The sequence below is a fragment of the Syngnathus leptorhynchus genome, chromosome 3, assembly GCF_054491065.1.
Source record: "Syngnathus leptorhynchus isolate UIUO chromosome 3, UIUO_Slep, whole genome shotgun sequence".
NCBI lineage: Eukaryota > Metazoa > Chordata > Actinopteri > Syngnathiformes > Syngnathidae > Syngnathus > Syngnathus leptorhynchus.
The window spans coordinates 2,565,567-2,584,533 of record NC_141197.1 but is presented as its reverse complement, the minus strand read 5'-3'; the positions used below and the strand labels follow the sequence as shown (position 1 = coordinate 2,584,533).

At 33.8% G+C, this 18,967-nt stretch overlaps 1 protein-coding gene across 4 annotated transcripts in view; it reads left to right on the top strand.

Moving 5' to 3' along the window:
- LOC147058854 (serine/threonine-protein kinase BRSK2-like) overlaps nt 1-18,967 on the top strand; it is a 146,918-nt gene that overhangs the window by 109,353 nt on the left and 18,598 nt on the right. For all 4 annotated transcript variants that reach the window (XM_085908565.1, XM_085908563.1, XM_085908566.1 and 1 more), the window contains exon 13: nt 478-538. In XM_085908565.1, the coding sequence (XP_085764691.1) occupies nt 478-538 (61 nt within the window). The remainder of the gene's footprint in view (nt 1-477; nt 539-18,967) is intronic.

The window sequence follows — 18,967 nt, the reverse complement described above, 5'->3', positions numbered from 1 at the left end:
GTGCTTACTAGTCGCACATGACGTTGTCACCTGTTTGTGAGTCTGTATTAGAAAATGGATTGACATGACATGACAACCCAAATGCTTTTTATACACTGCAAACATAATTGAATTTTTCACAACTATTTTGTTACATTTAGAAGGTGAGTTCAATTCAAGCAGTATATGAAGATTAAAATGAAAAAAAGCAATGGGATATTGAATGTTAACATAAAGAAAAAGAAATAAATTAGTGTAATATTTTTTTGCTTGGACTATGCCCATCAAGTCTCATAAGCTTCTGATTATTAACAGTTGAACATTCATACTTACATGAGTCACTGCTCCAAAGTTCTGAAACCAGATGTCACTCAAGCCATCAGTTGTTTCAATAAAAAAAAAATCTGCCTCTTGTATGCTTTCTGCCTTGTATTCTGTCTTAGTTTATCGAATAACTAATGACTACTGACTTTCATTGTATTGTGTGTATGTGTGTAGGTCACGGTCAATCAGTGGTGCGTCCTCTGGTCTGTCCATCAGTCCACTCAGCAGTCCAAGGGTAAGTGTCTGTCTTGTCCATGCTACTTATTGGTTTTCTTCAGTGTATCCTCACTGACTTGCTTCCCTGCCATGTCATGGCGCTCACACATATGCAGATACTGTACTGTATGGAAGCCACTCATCACCAGCTCATAAATTATACTCTTCATCATCATTCTGTATAACAGGCCAGAACCTGACAGTTTTTTTTCAGACTTTTCTTGTTTTAAAACACCCCAATCCTGAAATGGTCACGGATGTTAACAAAGTTTGGGCCACATTCTGGTACATTTTTGAGACGTTTAGCTCATAGAGCATCTTTTTTCTCTCTCAGAGTTCTCAGAGCTTAGCATAGTAATTTGCATTTTGTAGTGCTGTGAATGATATGCAATAAATTATTTCAAGTTAACTATTATTCAAAAAACAACTCTTTCAAATTGTAAATTGCCTCTTATTCCTTGACTAATATTGTGACAAAATTGTATAAAACTGTGGTTCAAAGGCAGTTGTTGCAAAGTTACGACCCATTTCATAGACGTTAAGAACAATGAAGCATTTTGTGGAAGGGGGGTGAGTGACAAATAGTTTCTGAAAATACTTGTTACATTTTTAATGTAGTCTCAAATTACTTTGACACTACCACTAAAATCATGTTGCCAGCTATGATGTCTGTTAGCAAGAGGAAAAAACTGCACCGTGTTTGTCTACAAACTAGAGCAGTGGTTCTTAACCTGGGTTTAATCGAGCCCTAGGGGTTCAGTGAGTCGGTCTCAGGGGTTCGGCAGAGCCTCCTCTGCGGGTGGCCAAACCGTCTGATTTATTGTGTTAATTCATGATAATGCATATCTCGCAAAGACAACAGCAGAAGTCACACTGATTTGCAGGTGTGTAATTTGTTGTGAGTTCATGCATTATGTTGGTTTTGTTTTTTGAACAAGGTGTTGTTTATGCACGGCTCGTTTTCTGCACCAGTAAAAATCATCTATGTCTTGAGTTTGAAAAAAACAATTTTTATTTTTTAACTAAAGAGGAGTTCGGTGAATGCGCATATGAAACTGGAGGTGTTCGGTACCTCCAGCAACTCCAGAACCACTGGACTTGAGTGAGTAATTTTTCCTGACGCTTACAAAACACTTGATATTCAATGTGGGAACTTGGTATGCCTCAGTACTAATCCGATGAAAATCTGAATACAGTGATCCCTCCTTTTTCGTGGGAGATTTGTTCCAGAACCACCCGCAAAAAACTAAATTCCGCAAAGTAGATACGGTAACTTTTTTTCACAAATTCTCAAAATTCAAAAATCCGCGATGTAGTGAAACCGCGATAAGCGAACCACGATGTAGCAAGGGATTACAGTCATTTGAACTGCAAGTGACGTCACCCGTGCCGCGCGACGGTTGTTTACATAAAGGGCAAAGGATTCGATCACGGGATGACGAAGGTGACGAAGGGCCCCACGTACTACCAGCATCATTAGCGCCGGCCCCCGACTTCCATCCACGGAGGTGAAAGAGAGCTCCCGTCGAGAACGACCGGGCATGCGTAAAAGCCATAGCAGTTTTTCAAACCTTCTGTGTCACTCCAAATCATTAAATCCTTTAAAGTCTTCGTCCTCCGTGTCACTTACAAACAAAGACGCTAATGATGCCGGTAGTACATGGGGCCCTTCGTCATCTTCGTCATCCCGTGATCGAATCCGCCGCGCGGCACGGGTGACGTCACTTGCAGTTCAAATGACAGTAATCCCTTGCTACATCGCGGTTCGTTTATTGCGGTTTCACTACATCGCAGATTTTTGAATTTTGAAAATTTGTGAAAAAAATCACATATAAGTCGCTCCTGAGTATAAGCCGTCCCCCCACCCAAACTATGACAAAAACTGCGACCTATAGTCAGAAAATTATGGTACCTAACAAGGAGGGTTTTTCATCTGCATAAAGCAGGGGATCAACGTAAAATGAATTGCAAAACTGAAAAACTACAGTCCATAAAGGCTTTCCCAAACAGAATGTATCGAAGGATATTCATTGCATATGTCCCTTTGCACAATATTTGCTGACCTCCCAATTGTCAATAACTCATAGTTTCAGTCTTAGCTTATTGCATAGACAGAACAATGTTTTATATCTAGCAGTTTTATATAGCAACATTCTAACTTACAAAAAAAGCAAACACAGCTTTCTGTGTGTGCTATTTTTATCCCATAGCAGGATGGAGTGTGGGGTGGCATGAGGTGGAAATGAACAACAGTACGAGTGTGTTTGTGGTGAAGTTGTTTCAGTGTGCTTGGAGCTATGTATTTATAGTCCAAGCTCAGTGCAGTTTGATGACTCAGAGGAGGAAACTGTCAGTTTTCATTTTTTATTGGCAAGTTGACAATGGACTTTTCACTTGCTGTGGTGTCATTCCATGACTTGCACCTCCCCATAACTACAATGGGCCTATAATTGTCACTATACACTTTTCACGATTAGATTATAACCTTGCTTTTTCTAATTTCTCGCTTTTTTAATGTGGCTGTATATGGTGTGTCACAATCAGAGATGGGGTCAGTTTTACCTTGGCATTGCAATATTTTCAGAAAGTGTGAAACATCTGCTTATGATTATACAAGAAAGTATCTTGAAGAATTTAGCAACTAGTCATTTTTTACCTTGATGTTGAGATACTATAGGAAATAATCAAAGTGTGGTTCAGGGTGAATCTGAAAATAAAAGCTGATTGATGCTCGTGTTGTGTTTCTTTGGTTGCTAACGAAATGAATTTTCACAATGAAACAGTATATTATAAACTTTGTTTAAGGCAACATATAATGGAGACCCGTTTTCAGGACTCTAAAAATAATTACTAAATTTCAGCGACGGCTCTGTCACAATAATGCGACCACCGCGGTGCAGTTGCGCGATCAGCGATGCACTACGGTTGCTGTTCAGCGGTGCGCTGCAGTTGCGCGATCGGACAAAAATGCACCAATGAAAAAAATGCTTTAAAAAGGCGGGGTTTTTGGCCTGTAACGGATTTTTTTTTCCCCATTATTTGTAACAGGAAAACATGATTCGGAATTCGAACGATTCACTTCCCGAACAGCCTTCTGGAACGGATTATGGTCGAAAACTGAGGGTCCACTGTATTTTGTTTCGTTTCAGTTGCTAACATGAATTGGACCGGTGAGCATCGCGCTTTCATTGTGGAAACATTTATCAAGAACGAATCTGTAACTGCAAGACAACGAGCGTTCCGTTTGTGCTTCAGACTTGGTAGACATGATCCTGTTCCTGCTCGAAACACAATCTTGTTATGGGTTACTAACTTCAAAGCCAGTGGATCAGCATTAAAACAAAAATCAACCGACCGACCTCGCTTCGCCAGAACTCCAGAAAATGTGGCAGCGGTAAGACCAAAATAACATTATTTGAAAACGAAACAAGAATGAAATGAAACGAAACGAAACAAAATGGCATTATATATTCTTTTTGAAAATAAAAAAAAAAACCTTTTTTGTTTCTTTAATTTATTTGCATTGTATTAAACCTACAAATGTGTTCATTTTGCCGGACCCTGTATAAAAGGTGGATTTTTCTGTTGGGGTGCCCAAATTTATGCACCTGCCTACTTTTGTTCAAGTAACCCTAGCACACTTTCTGTAAATCCTATAAACTTTATTTCACTTCTTAAATATCACTGTGTTTGTCTACTATATGATATATTTAACTGAAATTGCTGATCCGAACAACCAATTATTTTTAAAGGAAAATCATAAAAATGATCAGGGGTGCCCAAACTTTTGCATACGACTGTAAACATACGTTACATTTAATTTTTGTATTGTTTTTTTTTCTGATTCATGATATATACACACGCACGCGCACACACACACACACACACAAGGACACACACGGGTGAAACCTTAAGACCAAAATTTGAAACCACTCTTGTTTCTTCAGTTTCCTCTTCATTTTAAATAGACCTTAAGACCAAAATTTGAGACCACTCTTAGTCGTTGAATTGTGTTCATTATGTCTCCATTATTAATAGCCATTGTGTTCCTTTGTTCAGACAAATTGAGCATTGCTCAATTTGTCTGAACAAAGGAACACAATGGCTATGAGACCACTCTTGTTTCTTCAGTTTCCTCTTCGTTTTAAATCGATAGATAGACAATGGAAAGAAATTAAAGGAAACATGGCAGTTTTGTCATTTTTTTCCATGGTTGGTAATTTTACACTGTAATGAATATGGAGAATTTGTAACAGTATCTTCCTGTTTTTTTAAATAATTAATTAATTTATAATTGTTGTAAAATACTATTAAATAGTCATCCAAAATACTAATAAATATTCACCCATAGCATGAAAATTAACAGTTAAATCAGTCCGTTAGTATAAACAGATGATCAATATAATTTAACAACATATAACTATGGTTTATTGTAAATTTCGGATGTTTGAACAATATATTATTTATTTATTTATTTATTTATTTATTTATTTATTTATTTGTAATTAACCGTGAAATATTCATGCATACAGGTAAATTCAGTTAATGCATACTTAAGTTGTAATAATTTGACAGAGTAAAACAGTATTTTCTAAAGGAAAGGCACCACAGTGCTTTCCACCTCTTGACAGAAAATACAGTCCACTTCTTTATTAATCATCTTGCAATAAAATTAACCAGGCAGGCTGTTGTGGCAAATACAATCCAGTTTCGACCTCAAACTTAACTATATTGCTCCATTTCCACATCAAAACATCGAAATGGAGGCACTCTTGAACATGATACAGCATGTTGCTGGATGTGTTTTTTATATGCTTTAGAAGCACAAAATACTCAATATGGATAAAATACAAGAGGCATCAAACTACGGAGTGGCTGTTGCTCATTATGGTTAATTTGTAGTTTACCTCCACAGAGTGTAAATGTGTGAATATGAATGAACATGAATATCCATTGAAGGCATTTTGAGTGAGTGACAGAAAAGTGCCAAATAGAATGCATTATTATGAAATACCGATTTAATATCTAAAGTGGGGTGTTCTATAAAAATACAATCACAGATATCATGTTTCAAACTACATTACTACAAATTCAAACTACAACTAGAATTGGCAATTTCTGGAGAAATTGCGTGGGAAGGCGAAGGCACTTCACACTATTGTGGGACTCGAAATAATGATTAAATGACAGAAAAATGGTAAATTAATAATGATGATTAAATCAAATAAAAATGGTAAATTAATGATGATGATGAAAGTAATTATTAAAGTGATGTGTTAAAATTGAATGAATGAAAAAAAAATCATGGCCAAGCAGGATTCGAACTCGCTCGCGGACGTGGCTCGTGTTTAGGGACCATTGTTTTCTCACTGAGCTAAACAGCGACTATGTGTATTTTGTGGTGGAATGTTGCTATTAATCAAGAAATTAAAATGGTGAACGTTAAAATGGTAAAATGATGTTTTTAACTTAAAATTAAATGAATAACTAAATGAAAAATAAAAACGGTAAATTAATGATGATGATGAAAGTAATTATTAAAGTGATGTGTTAAAATTGAATGAATGAAAAAAAAATTATGGCCAAGCAGGATTCGAACTCGCTCGCGGACGTGGCTCGTGTTTAGGGACCATTGTTTTCTCACTGAGCTAAACAGCGACTATGTGTTTTTTGTGGTGGAATGTTGCTATTAATCAAGAAATTAAAATGGTGAACGTTAAAACGGTAAAATGATGTTTTTAACTTAAAATTAAATGAATAACTAAATGAATGAATGAAAAATAAATAAATAAAAAATAAAAGAGTTAAATAAATGAGTTAAGGAAAGAAATCATGAAAAAAGTTGTCAGATGTCAAAATTCGAACTTGAACGTCGCTCGTGTCTAATGCGCCATTAAGAATGAATGGGGGATTTTAAGGCACAAATTTGCTAATTATGCAAAAACGGTAAATGTTATGAACAAATAAAATACTAGCAGTCATGCCGTGAATTTTTGGAACGTGTGAAAGTTGGAATGGAGTGAATCGGTTAAAGCATGTGGGAGTAGTTAGGTGTCAAAAAAGTGGGAGGAATAAAGTAGGATAATAATAAGAAGAAGAAAAATAAAGTAGAATAACAATAGTGTGAAGGCCTTCGCCTTCACACTAATAAGAAGAAGAAAAATAAAGTAGAATAACAATAGTGTGAAGGCCTTCGCCTTCACACTAATAAGAAGAAAAATAAAGTAGAACTAGAATTGGCAATTTCTGGAGAAATTGCGTGTGAAGGCGAAGGCACTTCACACTATTGTGGGACTCGAAATGATGATTAAATGACATAAAAATGGTAAATTGATAATGCTGATTAAATAAAAATAAAAATGGTAATTTAATGATGATGATGAAAATAATTATTAAAATGTGTTAAAATTGAATGAATGAAAAATTAATGAATAAAAAAATTAGAGCCAACCGGGATTCGAACTCGCTCGCGGAAGTGGCTCGTGGTCAGATGACCATTGTATTCTTACTGAGCTAAACAGCGACTTAATGTTCCTGCGGTGGAATGATGCTATTAAACAAGAAATAAAAATGGTGAATTCCGTTAAAACGGTAAAATGATGTTTTTAACTTAAAATTAAATGAATAACTAAATGAATTAATGATGATGATGAAAATAATTATTAAAGTGATGTGTTAAAATTGAATGAATGAAAAAAAATATTAGTCAAGCGGGATTCGAACTCGCACGGGAACAGCGGTCGTGTTCCAAATTCCAGTCTCTTCTTACTGAGCTAAACAGCGGCTTAGTGTTGCTGAGGTGGAATGATGATATTAAACAAGAAATAAAAAAGGTAAATGCCGTTAAAACGGTAAAATGATGTTTTTAACTTAAAATTAAATGAATAACTAAATGAATGAATGGAAAATAAATAAATAAAAAATAAAAGAGTTAAATAAACGAGTTAAGGAAAGAAATCATGAAAAAAGTTGTCAGATGTCAAAATTTGAACTCACTCCTGAACGTCGCTCGTGTCTAATGCGCCATTAAGAATGAATGGGGGATTTTAAGGCACAAATTTGCTAATTATGCAAAAACGGTAAATGTTATGAACAAATGAAATACTAGCAGTCATGCCGTGAATTTTTGGAACGTGTGAAAGTTGGAATGGGGTGAATCGGTTAAAGCATGTGGGAGTAGTTAGGTGTCAAAAAAGTGGGAGGAATAAAGTAGGATAATAACTAGAATTGGCAATTTCTGGAGAAATTGCGTGTGAAGGCGAAGGCACTTCACACTATTGTGGGACTCGAAATGATGATTAAATGACATAAAATTGGTAAATTGATGATTAAATAAAATAAAAATGTTAAATTAATGATGATGATGAAAATAATTATTAAAGTGATGTGTTAAAATTGAATGAATGAAAAAAAAATATTGGTCAAGCCGGATTCGAACTCGCACGGGAACAGCGCTCGTGCTTCAAATTCCAGTCTCTTCTTACTGAGCTAAACAGCGGGTTAGTGTTGCTGTGGTGGAATGATGATATTAAACAAGAAATAAAAATGGTACATGCCGTTAAAACGGTAAAATGATGTTTTTAACTTAAAATTAAATGAAAAACTAAATGAATGATGAAAATAATTGTTAAAATGTGTTAAAATTGAATGAATGAAGAATTAATGAATAAAAAAATTATGGCCAACCGGGACTCGAACTCGCTCGCGGACGTGGCTCGTGTTCTTAGGATCATTGTCTTCTTACTGAGCTAAACAGCGGCTTAGTGTTGCTGCGGTGGAATGGTGATATTAAACAAGAAATAAAAACGGTAAATGCCGTTAAAACGGTAAAATAATGTTTTTAACTTAAAATTAAATGAATAACTAAATGAATGAATGGAAAATAAATAAATAAAAAATAAAAGAGTTAAATAAACGAGTTAAGGAAAGAAATCATGAAAAAAGTTGTCAGATGTCAAAATTCGAACTAGGAACGTCGCTCGTGTCTAATGCGCCATTAAGAATGAATGGGGGATTTTAAGGCACAAATTTGCTAATTATGCAAAAACGGTAAATGTTATGAACAAATGAAATACTAGCAGTCATGCCGTGAATTTTTGGAACGTGTGAAAGTTGGAATGGAGTGAATCGGTTAAAGCATGTGGGAGTAGTTAAGTGTCAAAAAAGTGGGAGGAATAAAGTAGGATAATAATAAGAAGAAAAATTATGGCCAAGCAGGATTCGAACTCACACGCGGACGTGGCTCGTGTTCAGGGACCATTGTTTTCTCACTGAGCTACACAGCGACTATGTGTTTTTTGTGGTGGAATGTTGCTATTAATCAAGAAATTAAAATGGTGAACGTTAAAACGGTAAAATGATGTTTTTAACTTAAAATTAAATGAATAACTAAATCAATGAATGAAAAATAAATAAATAAAAAATAAAAGAGTTAAATAAATGAGTTAAGGAAAGAAATCATGAAAAAAGTTGTCAGGTGACAAAATTCGAACTTGAACGTCGCTCGTGTCTAATGCGCCATTAAGAATGAATGGGGGATTTTAAGGCACAAATTTGCTAATTATGCAAAAACGGTAAATGTTATGAACAAATAAAATACTAGCAGTCATGCCGTGAATTTTTGGAACGTGTGAAAGTTGGAATGGAGTGAATCGGTTAAAGCATGTGGGAGTAGTTAGGTGTCAAAAAAGTGGGAGGAATAAAGTAGGATAATAATAAGAAGAAGAAAAATAAAGTAGAATAACAATAGTGTGAAGGCCTTCGCCTTCACACTAATAAGAAGAAGAAAAATAAAGTAGAACTAGAATTGGCAATTTCTGGAGAAATTGCGTGTGAAGGCGAAGGCACTTCACACTATTGTGGGACTCGAAATGATGATTAAATGACATAAAATTGGTAAATTGATGATTAAATAAAATAAAAATGTTAAATTAATGATGATGATGAAAATAATTATTAAAGTGATGTGTTAAAATTGAATGAATGAAAAAAAAATATTGGTCAAGCCGGATTCGAACTCGCACGGGAACAGCGCTCGTGCTCCAAATTCCAGTCTCTTCTTACTGAGCTAAACAGCGGCTTAGTGTTGCTGTGGTGGAATGATGATATTAAACGAGAAATAAAAATGGTAAATGCCGTTAAAACGGTAAAATGATGTTTTTAACTTAAAATTAAATGAATAACTAAATGAATGAATGGAAAATAAATAAATAAAAAATAAAAGAGTTAAATAAACGAGTTAAGGAAAGAAATCATGAAAAAAGTTGTCAGATGTCAAAATTTGAACTCACTCCTGAACGTCGCTCGTGTCTAATGCGCCATTAAGAATGAATGGGGGATTTTAAGGCACAAATTTGCTAATTATGCAAAAACGGTAAATGTTATGAACAAATGAAATACTAGCAGTCATGCCGTGAATTTTTGGAACGTGTGAAAGTTGGAATGGGGTGAATCGGTTAAAGCATGTGGGAGTAGTTAGGTGTCAAAAAAGTGGGAGGAATAAAGTAGGATAATAACTAGAATTGGCAATTTCTGGAGAAATTGCGTGTGAAGGCGAAGGCACTTCACACTATTGTGGGACTCGAAATGATGATTAAATGACATAAAATTGGTAAATTGATGATTAAATAAAATAAAAATGTTAAATTAATGATGATGATGAAAATAATTATTAAAGTGATGTGTTAAAATTGAATGAATGAAAAAAAAATATTGGTCAAGCCGGATTCGAACTCGCACGGGAACAGCGCTCGTGCTTCAAATTCCAGTCTCTTCTTACTGAGCTAAACAGCGGCTTAGTGTTGCTGTGGTGGAATGATGATATTAAACAAGAAATAAAAATGGTACATGCCGTTAAAACGGTAAAATGATGTTTTTAACTTAAAATTAAATGAAAAACTAAATGAATGATGAAAATAATTGTTAAAATGTGTTAAAATTGAATGAATGAAGAATTAATGAATAAAAAAATTATGGCCAACCGGGACTCGAACTCGCTCGCGGACGTGGCTCGTGTTCTTAGGATCATTGTCTTCTTACTGAGCTAAACAGCGGCTTAGTGTTGCTGCGGTGGAATGGTGATATTAAACAAGAAATAAAAACGGTAAATGCCGTTAAAACGGTAAAATAATGTTTTTAACTTAAAATTAAATGAATAACTAAATGAATGAATGGAAAATAAATAAATAAAAAATAAAAGAGTTAAATAAACGAGTTAAGGAAAGAAATCATGAAAAAAGTTGTCAGATGTCAAAATTCGAACTAGGAACGTCGCTCGTGTCTAATGCGCCATTAAGAATGAATGGGGGATTTTAAGGCACAAATTTGCTAATTATGCAAAAACGGTAAATGTTATGAACAAATGAAATACTAGCAGTCATGCCGTGAATTTTTGGAACGTGTGAAAGTTGGAATGGAGTGAATCGGTTAAAGCATGTGGGAGTAGTTAAGTGTCAAAAAAGTGGGAGGAATAAAGTAGGATAATAATAAGAAGAAAAATTATGGCCAAGCAGGATTCGAACTCACACGCGGACGTGGCTCGTGTTCAGGGACCATTGTTTTCTCACTGAGCTACACAGCGACTATGTGTCTTTTGTGGTGGAATGTTGCTATTAATCAAGAAATTAAAATGGTGAACGTTAAAACGGTAAAATGATGTTTTTAACTTAAAATTAAATGAATAACTAAATCAATGAATGAAAAATAAATAAATAAAAAATAAAAGAGTTAAATAAATGAGTTAAGGAAAGAAATCATGATAAAAGTTGTCAGGTGACAAAATTCGAACTTGAACGTCGCTCGTGTCTAATGCGCCATTAAGAATGAATGGGGGATTTTAAGGCACAAATTTGCTAATTATGCAAAAACGGTAAATGTTATGAACAAATAAAATACTAGCAGTCATGCCGTGAATTTTTGGAACGTGTGAAAGTTGGAATGGAGTGAATCGGTTAAAGCATGTGGGAGTAGTTAGGTGTCAAAAAAGTGGGAGGAATAAAGTAGGATAATAATAAGAAGAAGAAAAATAAAGTAGAATAACAATAGTGTGAAGGCCTTCGCCTTCACACTAACTAGAATTGGCAATTTCTGGAGAAATTGCGTGTGAAGGCGAAGGCACTTCACACTATTGTGGGACTCGAAATGATGATTAAATGACAGAAAAATGGTAAATTAATAATGATGATTAAATCAAATAAAAACGGTAAATTAATGATGATGATGAAAGTAATTATTAAAGTGATGTGTTAAAATTGAATGAATGAAAAAAAAATCATGGCCAAGCAGGATTCGAACTCGCTCGCGGACGTGGATCGTGTTTAGGGACCATTGTTTTCTCACTGAGCTAAACGGCGACTATGTGTCTTTTGTGGTGGAATGTTGCTATTAATCAAGAAATTAAAATGGTGAACGTTAAAATGGTAAAATTATGTTTTTAACTTAAAATTAAATGAATAACTAAATGAAAAATAAAAACGGTAAATTAATGATGATGATGAAAGTAATTATTAAAGTGATGTGTTAAAATTGAATGAATGAAAAAAAAATTATGGCCAAGCAGGATTCGAACTCACACGCGGACGTGGCTCGTGTTCAGGGACCATTGTTTTCTCACTGAGCTACACAGCGACTATGTGTTTTTTGTGGTGGAATGTTGCTATTAATCAAGAAATTAAAATGGTGAACGTTAAAACGGTAAAATGATGTTTTTAACTTAAAATTAAATGAATAACTAAATCAATGAATGAAAAATAAATAAATAAAAAATAAAAGAGTTAAATAAATGAGTTAAGGAAAGAAATCATGAAAAAAGTTGTCAGGTGACAAAATTCGAACTTGAACGTCGCTCGTGTCTAATGCGCCATTAAGAATGAATGGGGGATTTTAAGGCACAAATTTGCTAATTATGCAAAAACGGTAAATGTTATGAACAAATAAAATACTAGCAGTCATGCCGTGAATTTTTGGAACGTGTGAAAGTTGGAATGGAGTGAATCGGTTAAAGCATGTGGGAGTAGTTAGGTGTCAAAAAAGTGGGAGGAATAAAGTAGGATAATAACTAGAATTGGCAATTTCTGGAGAAATTGCGTGTGAAGGCGAAGGCACTTCACACTATTGTGGGACTCGAAATGATGATTAAATGACATAAAATTGGTAAATTGATGATTAAATAAAATAAAAATGTTAAATTAATGATGATGATGAAAATAATTATTAAAGTGATGTGTTAAAATTGAATGAATGAAAAAAAAATATTGGTCAAGCCGGATTCGAACTCGCACGGGAACAGCGCTCGTGCTTCAAATTCCAGTCTCTTCTTACTGAGCTAAACAGCGGCTCAGTGTTGCTGTGGTGGAATGATGATATTAAACGAGAAATAAAAATGGTACGCCGTTAAAACGGTAAAATGATGTTTTTAACTTAAAATTAAATGAAAAACTAAATGAATGATGAAAATAATTGTTAAAATGTGTTAAAATTGAATGAATGAAGAATTAATGAATAAAAAAATTATGGCCAACCGGGACTCGAACTCGCTCGCGGACGTGGCTCGTGTTCTTAGGATCATTGTCTTCTTACTGAGCTAAACAGCGGCTTAGTGTTGCTGCGGTGGAATGGTGATATTAAACAAGAAATAAAACGGTAAATGCCGTTAAAACGGTAAAATGATGTTTTTAACTTAAAATTAAATGAATAACTAAATGAATGAATGGAAAATAAATAAATAAAAAATAAAAGAGTTAAATAAACGAGTTAAGGAAAGAAATCATGAAAAAAGTTGTCAGATGTCAAAATTTGAACTCACTCCTGAACGTCGCTCGTGTCTAATGTGCCATTAAGAATGAATGGGGGATTTTAAGGCACAAATTTGCTAATTATGCAAAAACGGTAAATGTTATGAACAAATAAAATACTAGCAGTCATGCCGTGAATTTTTGGAACGTGTGAAAGTTGGAATGGAGTGAATCGGTTAAAGCATGTGGGAGTAGTTAGGTGTCAAAAAAGTGGGAGGAATAAATTGTTTAATAATAACTAGAATTGGCAATTTCTGGAGAAATTGCGTGTGAAGGCGAAGGCACTTCACACTATTGTGGGACTCGAAATGATGATTAAATGACATAAAATTGGTAAATTGATGATTAAATAAAATAAAAATGTTAAATTAATGATGATGATGAAAATAATTATTAAAGTGATGTGTTAAAATTGAATGAATGAAAAAAAAATATTGGTCAAGCCGGATTCGAACTCGCACGGGAACAGCGCTCGTGCTCCAAATTCCAGTCTCTTCTTACTGAGCTAAACAGCGGCTTAGTGTTGCTGTGGTGGAATGATGATATTAAACGAGAAATAAAAATGGTACATGCCGTTAAAACGGTAAAATTATGTTTTTAACTTAAAATTAAATGAAAAACTAAATGAATGATGAAAATAATTATTAAAATGTGTTAAAATTGAATGAATGAAAAATTAATGAATAAAAAAAGTATGGCCAACCGGGACTCGAACTCGCTCGCGGACGTGGCTCGTGTTCTTAAGATCATTGTCTTCTTACTGAGCTAAACAGCGGCTTAGTGTTGCTGCGGTGGAATGATGATATTAAACAAGAAATAAAAACGGTAAATGCCAAAACGGTAAAATGATGTTTTTAACTTAAAATTAAATGAATAACTAAATGAATGAATGGAAAATAAATAAATAAAAAATAAAAGAGTTAAATAAACGAGTTAAGGAAAGAAATCATGAAAAAAGTTGTCAGATGTCAAAATTTGAACTCACTCCTGAACGTCGCTCGTGTCTAATGCGCCATTAAGAATGAATGGGGGATTTTAAGGCACAAATTTGCTAATTATGCAAAAACGGTAAATGTTATGAACAAATGAAATACTAGCAGTCATGCCGTGAATTTTTGGAACGTGTGAAAGTTGGAATGGGGTGAATCGGTTAAAGCATGTGGGAGTAGTTAGGTGTCAAAAAAGTGGGAGGAATAAATTGTTTAATAATAATAAGAAGAAAAATAAAGTAGAATAACAATAGTGTGAAGGCCTTCGCCTTCACACTAATAAGAAGAAGAAAAACAAGCAGGATTCGAACTCGCTCGCGGACGTGGATCGTGTTTAGGGACCATTGTTTTCTCACTGAGCTAAACGGCGACTATGTGTCTTTTGTGGTGGAATGTTGCTATTAATCAAGAAATTAAAATGGTGAACGTTAAAATGGTAAAATTATGTTTTTAACTTAAAATTAAATGAATAACTAAATGAAAAATAAAAACGGTAAATTAACTAGAATTGGCAATTTCTGGAGAAATTGCGTGTGAAGGCGAAGGCACTTCACACTATTGTGGGACTCGAAATGATGATTAAATGACATAAAATTGGTAAATTGATGATTAAATAAAATAAAAATGTTAAATTAATGATGATGATGAAAATAATTATTAAAGTGATGTGTTAAAATTGAATGAATGAAAAAAAAATATTGGTCAAGCCGGATTCGAACTCGCACGGGAACAGCGCTCGTGCTTCAAATTCCAGTCTCTTCTTACTGAGCTAAACAGCGGCTTAGTGTTGCTGTGGTGGAATGATGATATTAAACAAGAAATAAAAATGGTACATGCCGTTAAAACGGTAAAATGATGTTTTTAACTTAAAATTAAATGAAAAACTAAATGAATGATGAAAATAATTGTTAAAATGTGTTAAAATTGAATGAATGAAGAATTAATGAATAAAAAAATTATGGCCAACCGGGACTCGAACTCGCTCGCGGACGTGGCTCGTGTTCTTAGGATCATTGTCTTCTTACTGAGCTAAACAGCGGCTTAGTGTTGCTGCGGTGGAATGGTGATATTAAACAAGAAATAAAAACGGTAAATGCCGTTAAAACGGTAAAATAATGTTTTTAACTTAAAATTAAATGAATAACTAAATGAATGAATGGAAAATAAATAAATAAAAAATAAAAGAGTTAAATAAACGAGTTAAGGAAAGAAATCATGAAAAAAGTTGTCAGATGTCAAAATTCGAACTAGGAACGTCGCTCGTGTCTAATGCGCCATTAAGAATGAATGGGGGATTTTAAGGCACAAATTTGCTAATTATGCAAAAACGGTAAATGTTATGAACAAATGAAATACTAGCAGTCATGCCGTGAATTTTTGGAACGTGTGAAAGTTGGAATGGAGTGAATCGGTTAAAGCATGTGGGAGTAGTTAAGTGTCAAAAAAGTGGGAGGAATAAAGTAGGATAATAATAATAAGAAGAAAAACTATTGTGGGACTCGAAATGATGATTAAATGACATAAAATTGGTAAATTGATGATTAAATAAAATAAAAATGTTAAATTAACTAGAATTGGCAATTTCTGGAGAAATTGCGTGTGAAGGCGAAGGCACTTCACACTATTGTGGGACTCGAAATGATGATTAAATGACATAAAAATGGTAAATTGATGATTAAATAAAATAAAAATGGCACGGCATTGATGATGATGATGAAAATAATTATTAAAATGTGTTAAAATTGAATGAATGAAAAATTAAAGAATAAAAAAATTATCGCCAACCGGGATCGAACTCCCTCGTGGCTCGTGTTCCAAACGCCATTGTATTCTTACTGAGCTAAACAGCGACTTAGTGTTGGAGCGGTGAAATGATGGTATTAAACAAAAAATAGAAATGGTGAATGCCGTTAAAACGGTAAAATGATGTTTTTAACTTAAAATTAAATGAATAACTAAATGAATGAATGAAATATAAATAAATAAAAAATAAAAGAGTTAAATAAATGAGTTAAGGAAAGAAATCATGAAAAAAGTTGTCAGATGACAAAATTCGAACTTGAACGTCGCTCGTGTCTAATGCGCCATTAAGAATGAATGGGGGATTTTAAGGCACAAATTTGCTAATTATGCAAAAACGGTAAATGTTATGAACAAATAAAATACTAGCAGTCATGCCGTGAATTTTTGGAACGTGTGAAAGTTGGAATGGAGTGAATCGGTTAAAGCATGTGGGAGTAGTTAGGTGTCAAAAAAGTGGGAGGAATAAAGTAGGATAATAATAAGAAGAAGAAAAATAAAGTAGAATAACAATAGTGTGAAGGCCTTCGCCTTCACACTAATGATGATGATGAAAATAATTATTAAAGTGATGTGTTAAAATTGAATGAATGAAAAAAAAATATTGGTCAAGTCGGATTCGAACTCGCACGGGAACAGCGCTCGTGCTCCAAATTCCAGTCTCTTCTTACTGAGCTAAACAGCGGCTTAGTGTTGCTGTGGTGGAATTATGATATTAAACGAGAAATAAAAATGGTACATGCCGTTAAAACGGTAAAATGATGTTTTTAACTTAAAATTAAATGAAAAACTAAATGAATGATGAAAATAATTATTAAAATGTGTTAAAATTGAATGAATGAAAAATTAATGAATAAAAAAGTTATGGCCAACCGGGACTCGAACTCGCTCGCCGACGTGGCTCGTGTTCTTAGGATCATTGTCTTCTTACTGAGCTAAACAGCGGCTTAGTGTTGCAGCGGTGGAATGATCATATTAAACAAGAAATAAAAACGGTAAATGCCGTTAAAACGGTAAAATGATGTTTTTAACTTAAAATTAAATGAATAACTAAATGAATGAATGGAAAATAAATAAATAAAAAATAAAAGAGTTAAATAAACGAGTTAAGGAAAGAAATCATGAAAAAAGTTGTCAGATGTCAAAATTTGAACTCACTCCTGAACGTCACTCTTGTCTAATGCGCCATTAAGAATGAATGGGGGATTTTAAGGCACAAATTTGCTAATTATGCAAAAACGGTAAATGTTATGAACAAATAAAATACTAGCAGTCATGCCGTGAATTTTTGGAACGTGTGAAAGTTGGAATGGAGTGAATCGGTTAAAGCATGTGGGAGTAGTTAGGTGTCAAAAAAGTGGGAGGAATAAAGTAGGATAATAACTAGAATTTGCAATTCCTGAGGAAATTGCGTGTGAAGGCGAAGGCACTTCACACTATTGTGGGACTCGAAATGATGATTAAATGACATAAAATTGGTAAATTGATGATTAAATAAAATAAAAATGTTAAATTAATGATGATGATGAAAATAATTATTAAAGTGATGTGTTAAAATTGAATGAATGAAAAAAAAATATTGGTCAAGCCGGATTCGAACTCGCACGGGAACAGCGCTCGTGCTCCAAATTCCAGTCTCTTCTTACTGAGCTAAACAGCGGCTTAGTGTTGCTGTGGTGGAATGATGATATTAAACGAGAAATAAAAATGGTACATGCCGTTAAAACGGTAAAATGATGTTTTTAACTTAAAATTAAATGAAAAACTAAATGAATGATGAAAATAATTATTAAAATGTGTTAAAATTGAATGAATGAAAAATTAATGAATAAAAAAATTATGGCCAACCGGGACTCGAACTCACTCGCGGACGTGGCTCGTGTTCTTAGGATCATTGTCTTCTTACTGAGCTAAACAGCGGCTTAGTATTGCTGTGGTGGAATGATGATATTAAACAAGAAATAAAAACGGTAAATGCCGTTAAAACGGTAAAATGATGTTTTTAACTTAAAATTAAATGAATAACTAAATGAATGAATGGAAAATAAATAAATAAAAAATAAAAGAGTTAAATAAACGAGTTAAGGAAAGAAATCATGAAAAAAGTTGTCAGATGTCAAAATTTGAACTCACTCCTGAACGTCACTCTTGTCTAATGCGCCATTAAGAATGAATGGGGGATTTTAAGGCACAAATTTGCTAATTATGCAAAAACGGTAAATGTTATGAACAAATGAAATACTAGCAGTCATGCCGTGAATTTTTGGAACGTGTGAAAGTTGGAATGGAGTGAATCGGTAAAAGCATGTGGGAGTAGTTAGATGTCAAAAAAGTGGGAGGAATAAATTGTTTAATAATAATAAGAAGAAAAATAAAGTAGAATAACAATAGTGTGAAGGCCTTCGCCTTCACACTAATAAGAAGAAGAAGAAAAATAAAGTAGAATAACAATAGTGTGAAGGCCTTCGCCTTCACACTAATGATGATGATGAAAGTAATTATTAAAGTGATGTGTTAAAATTGAATGAATGAAAAAAAAATTATGGCCAAGCAGGATTCGAACTCACACGCGGACGTGGCTCGTGTTCAGGGACCATTGTTTTCTCACTGAGCTACACAGCGACTATGTGTTTTTTGTGGTGGAATGTTGCTATTAATCAAGAAATTAAAATGGTGAACGTTAAAACGGTAAAATGATGTTTTTAACTTAAAATTAAATGAATAACTAAATCAATGAATGAAAAATAAATAAATAAAAAATAAAAGAGTTAAATAAATGAGTTAAGGAAAGAAATCATGAAAAAAGTTGTCAGGTGACAAAATTCGAACTTGAACGTCGCTCGTGTCTAATGCGCCATTAAGAATGAA